This window comes from Merops nubicus, unplaced genomic scaffold (genome assembly GCF_000691845.1).
Source record: "Merops nubicus isolate BGI_N331 unplaced genomic scaffold, ASM69184v1 scaffold11579, whole genome shotgun sequence".
NCBI lineage: Eukaryota > Metazoa > Chordata > Aves > Coraciiformes > Meropidae > Merops > Merops nubicus.
In genome coordinates, this window is record NW_008629065.1 from 26,652 (window position 1) to 32,551 (window position 5,900).

The window sequence follows — 5,900 nt, forward strand, 5'->3', positions numbered from 1 at the left end:
CTGCTGCTCTGGAGAGATCCCAAACGTGGCTGGTGTGACCCTGGGCACCCTGCTGGGGGTGAGCTGCTGGAGCAGGGGTGGGATGAGATCATCCCCAGAGGTCCCTTCCAACCCCAGCAATTCTGTGCTTTTGTCTTACCTCATTTTCCTCCACTCACTGCTGAAAGACTGAACCTAGAAGACTTCAGATTCTATCCCTAACTTACCCTCAACTCATATAAAGCATCTAAAACCATAAACCTCAACCACAACCCACCCAATATTCATTTTGAGATAAGAAGACCCCCAGTGCAGAGGAGTTTTGACCAGGTTAAATGTGATTTGGGTGGATTTCCACAGAAACCACAGCATGTCAACCATTAATGTCTGAAAATCACTGACCCTGCCTCTGTGAGACATGGTTTGCAGGTAACCCTCTTGTGCCCATTTTTGAAAAGTCAACCATTTTAAGATCATTCTGGGTGGCAGGGAGCTGAAATAACTTTAGATCTTTCTGTGTTAATTAATTAAAATTCTCTTTAAATGATTCTTCAGAAGGAAACGTTCAAAAAAAAAAATGGTGGCTCGTTAAACAGTTTCAATAACATCATTAATAGAGGCAAATTTTGATGAGGGAAAATCAGATTGCTGTAAAGAACAGTGGAAATTCTATGAGGCAATGGAAGTGGAGTTATTAATGCTAATAGCAACTCTGCTATTAGTTTCCTGTCTTGTGTAACTGATGTACCTTTAAATGTCAACCTGAACAGAGTGTGAGAGAAAGAATTCACAGCCTCTTGAATTAAATCCTGTAAATCCATCTTGCAAGTGGGGTAAAAGGACAGAAAATGCTCAAATCCTGGGTTTTATTTTCATTTCTTATTTTCCTAGATTGTTTTTCACACGCAGATCTGTCTTTGATGTCAAAATGATTCTTCAATTGATGGTCTTTACAGTTGAGGATGCTGGAGGAGCAATATCATACATATATATGGCTTGGGTTTCAAAATTCAAATACAAATGGGTTGGGTTGTGTCATTGTAATTCCTCTAAAAGTCCTGCTGCAGAACAGAAGCCAAATTTTAATCGAGCACATGCAGTTCTGCCTTACAGGAAGTTTCTGGCTGAGAGCTCAGAAGAATCTATGGTTGTAAAATTGGGCTGAGAGGTATTAGCTAACCCTCCTGAGGCTTGGCAGTGGAAAAGCTGTGATGTAAGTAAAGATCCTCAAGAATAAGCAAGCTGAAAAAGCTGCAGACTCATCCCTAGCTCATCCACTCAGGGGAGCACTGTTAGTTCTTTATGTACTAAATACTACAGAAGTGATACTTACCTAAAGATAAACCCACCTAAAGACATGAAAGGAGGCCTGAGGGGTACACTACCAATCAATCTGTGAAACATGTCACCTTTCCTCACATTTTCCTGGCAGTGTTGTTAAGGGTTTTGATGAAGCCTTAAAGAGATTGAATTTTAGGAACAAAAAAACCCCACAGAACAAAACATTTGTAGAGAAAGCTGAGATCAATGTGAAGTGTGGTACCTGGTTATCCTCTAGGTTGATCATCTCTAGGAGATCATGTTCCTGCAGGCCTTCTAGACTAGTTATTTTATTTCTAGACAGGTCCAGCTTCTGTAGACTTTTCAAGCTCTCCAACCCAGTCACCTTCTCAATCTGGTTAGAGCTCTAGGAAATGAAAACATATCAACTGTTGGTAAAGCTCTAAAGATGGAAAATGATATTCCTGAGGAAGAACCAGAGTTCACTTGATTATTGAGGACCCAATCACAAAAAGGCCTTTTCTGCATTAGCCCCATCTTCCTCTGGAGATGACACACTACAGAATTTCATGCTGCTCAAGGCAAAAAGAGTCAACTCTCTGCTGATTAACTTCTCTTCCCCTCACCCTGGGCAGCAGGCAGGAATAAAAAGAGCTGTAGAATTCTTTTCCTGCTGCTGCTGGCTAAAGGATGCTCTTGTCACTATCCAGCTCAAAATAGAGAAAAGAGATTTGCACATAAAATTATAGAATATATATACATAAATACATAGAATTTCCTTCTGTCACTGTGGTTATATTTACACTTATGATTGCAGAATAAAGAAAGTATTAAAGTAGAACAATGCTGTTTTCTCTGCCTACAGGCAGTCTATAAAAATACCTCTATAGAAATCCACAAGTTGATCTTAATGCATCCTAAGTGAAGACAGACTTTATGTCCTGTCACTGACAGCATGCACAGAAATGTTAAAAATAAAACCCCCAAAACCCAATCCTACCTTACTGGAAGTTCCTCTAGACTCTAACACAAAAAATGACCCAAGCTTTTAAAAACTCCTAACCAACTGTTGTTGTTTTACATCCCCTCCAAACAAAGTACATTTACCCCTGGACAGCAGCTGGCTTCATTTCTCAGGGCCTCACAAATCACACCCTTGTTCCTGAGGTTCATTTGCTCTGAAATCCAAACAGGTGCCACGTGGAAGGTTCTCTGCTCATCCCTGTCCCAGTGGCCACACTGCCCAGATGGCCTCTCAACGTGTAACCTTGTGAGTTAGATGATTTTCCATCAGCCTCACCTTGTGCTGAAAGCTTAGAAGCCTCATAGCCTATTAATAAATATTTAGGAACTATGGAAATAAATAAGCCAGCTGACTCTCCTGGTAATCCAGTTGTCTGTCCTTGACATTTTTCCTGACTTTTAAATGTTTAATTAGGTTATTAATAGCATGGAGGCTTCCACCTTCTCTTCCTGCTCTTTCTGAGACCTCTGTTTAACAGGGTACAGCTCAGAGCTCTGGTTGCAAAAGAGGTGCACATAAAATTCCAGCAACAAAAGGGGTTTGTGTAGAGATCTTTTCTTACAAAGCACAAAATTCCTGAGAGTCTTGTTCATTAGAGCTGCACTTCTTATTTTATTTTTGCAAACATAAGCAGAATAAAGGCTTTTTTGGTACAGCTAGGCAGGATTTACAGTTTTTGAAGCTTTTCTTTCCCCAACTTCAGACCTTACTACTCTTTCAACCTAAAAAGCCTGAGGGAAAAGGGAAAAGAAAGCTGAATCAATGGGAAGAGAGGGGATGACTGCTCCCCTGAAAAGGGAACTGCATTTTATTCTAATGATTCAAAGAAAAAGCAGTGCACACAATGGTTGAGTGACTCCTTGGAGCTCTCCCTGAAGTATTTAGAGAAGACATCTTCCTGTCAGCTTAGACTGTCAGGTTCTTACACTTCATTTCAGGACCTTTAGCCATGATTTGGCCAAACTGAGTTCATCTTATCTGCTAAAAATGAGACAAAATTCACTTTTATGGCCACTAAAGGAATAACTCAGAGCTACTGAAGGCATGCCTGGAATAGAAGCATATTAAGAATAAGCTACTGAACACTATTTGAATATATAATTCACAACATACTACTGTCAATTTTGAAATGTGAACATCTTTCCTGAATATCAAAGAAGTAATAAAGTGCAGGGGCCAATCAGGCCTTGATGGGTACAGACCTTAGTTGCTCTTTTCTATACCAATTACTACAGAAAAGAAGAAAAATCTTTAAAATTTTAAAAGGATTGGAAAGGAATATTTCTATTCCTGATAAGGGATTCATTTGCTTTACCTAAAATATTTAAGTAGGTGCTTAAAATTAATGTAGCAAATATGAGAGTAGTTCTAGGTGTAGTTTTTGGTACTAATGGGTTCATTAAGAAGAGTGGGGGGAGCAGGTTAAGGGAGGTTTTACTCCTCCTCTACTCTGCCCCAGTGAGGCCACCTCAGGAGTACTGGGGCCAGTTCTGGGCTCCCCAGTTACAGAGAGACCAGGAGCTACTGGAGAGAGTCCAGTGGAGGCTGTGAAGCTGCTGAGGGGCTGGAGCATCTCTGTGCCAGGCCAGGCTGAGAGCCCTGGGGCTGCTGAGCTGGAGAAGAGAAGCCTCAGAGGGGATCTGATCAAGTATGATGTAGAAGCAGGTGTCAGTACTGTTAAGGACACTTTACAGACCTGGAACTGAGGAAGACTGAGAGAAATGCCTTCCCAAAGCCTGCAGAAGAGCAAGATGCATGCAAACAAGTGGAGGTCTTGACAGAGGTCTGATTTTGGGCTAGCTTCATAACCAACAGAGAGAAACAGGCACTTCCTGATGCATTTTGTATTAATAACAAATTCTTTTAAGTGTCCTTTTCTCCCCAAGGACTTTTAGAGGCAGCAGAGAAGAGGTAGCTCAGTCATCTACACTGCACAAACCTGAAGCCAGATAAATCATAGAATCACAGAATTATTTGGGTTGGAAAAAGACCTTTAAGACTGAGCCCAACCATTAACCCAAGTCCCCACTGAGCCATGTCCCTCACCCCACATCTCCAGAGCTTGGAAACCCCTCCAGGGGTGGGGACTCCACCACTGCCCTGGGCAGCCTGGCACAGGCCTCCACAGCCCTTTCTAAAGCATCTAGAAATAGAACTTAGAAAGGTTGTATTTAAACAAAAACACCCTTGATATCTTGATAGATAATCTTGATACAAAGCTGGCAATATAAAACTTCCCATCTCATTACAAGATCCTTAAAACATTAAAGAGCTTTTAATAACATATCAGATTTGCATACTAATCTTTACTTTTTTCCTAAAATGAAGGCAGGCTTCTCAGTTCCCACTTTTCTCTCTCCTTTCCCAGCTCACTGCCACCATTAGCAAAATTTTATGAGGAAATATACTTAAAAAAATCAGGATTTTCATGGTTTGCCTTGTGGGACTTGCACAGTGTGTAACTACTCACACGTGCACTAAGCCACAACAAAACTTACCCAAAGCAAATGTTAAATATTTTTGGAGAAATTCAAAACCCAGGTGGACAAGACCTTGAGCAACCACCTCTCTCTGCTTTGAGCATGAAGCTGGATGATCAGATACCTTCAGCTCTCCCATTCTATCATTCTGTGATCTTGTAGCAATAAAAAACGTGCCCAGTATTACTGATATCTCTGAAAATCTGTTGTGAAACTAACTTCCTATTTCTTAAGACCTTAATATATTGATAAAAGACAGACAGGAAAGCAGAATGACTTCATCCTTACCAGATTGAGTGTTCTGATAGGCAAGTTCTGAAGTCCAGTGATTGCAGTGAGTCTGTTGTGTGACAAACTAAGATGAGTCAGACTGTGACACTTCTCCAGGCCTCTGATCTCCTCTATGTTATTACCTATACACAGGGGTTGGCATTTAAGGAAAATAACTCAAAACCTTAGCAATAATTACTAGCTGAATTTTATGGTATGGGGAGATGGACCTCAAGTGCTCTGTGCTGAGGAGTTTGAAACCCCAGCTGGTCACACCCACCCCTGTTCTGGGACAACTGCCTCCTTGGTTGATTGTTGACTTGGTTGACAAGTGACACTGATCCAGCTAGATCTCTGGAGAGATCCCAAACGTGGCTGGGGTGACCCTGGGCACCCTGCTGGGGGTGAGCTGCTGGAGCAGGGGGTGGGATGAGGTGATCCCCAGAGGTCCCTTCCAGCCCCACCATGCTGGGTTCAGTGAACCTGTCAGGTGTCCTTGTGAGTGCAGCTCAGAAATAAGCTACAGTGACCTCACCATCTGCACCACCAGTCATTTACATGTGGTAAGAAATGCACAGTTCCTGTCAATGAGAAATGCCTGCCAAATATTCCAGCAGGATATTTAATAAAGTACTTTAATTGATGATTACAAAGAACAGCTTGTTTTGTCTGCCGTGTTTGCATCGTGGAGGGTTTGACATGGGTTGGGAACAGTGCCACTCTGCTGCTCTACATCCTGCATTCACTGCACAGAAGCACAGAATCAGAGTCATGCTGCCTGGAAGAGACCTTTCAGAAAAAGTCCAACCATCCCCCCAGCCCTGCCAGGTCCCCACTGCCCCGTGTCCCTCACCCCACATCTCCAC

At 42.1% G+C, this 5,900-nt stretch overlaps 1 protein-coding gene across 1 annotated transcript in view; it reads right to left on the reverse strand.

The window, feature by feature from the left end:
• LRGUK (leucine-rich repeats and guanylate kinase domain containing) overlaps nucleotides 1-5,900 on the reverse strand; it is a gene marked incomplete at both ends in the record, with an annotated part of 36,844 nt that overhangs the window by 26,420 nt on the left and 4,524 nt on the right. Inside the window, 2 exons of the mRNA XM_008946870.1 lie at nucleotides 1,523-1,666; nucleotides 5,053-5,177. Coding sequence (XP_008945118.1) covers nucleotides 1,523-1,666; nucleotides 5,053-5,177 — 269 coding nt within the window. The remainder of the gene's footprint in view (nucleotides 1-1,522; nucleotides 1,667-5,052; nucleotides 5,178-5,900) is intronic.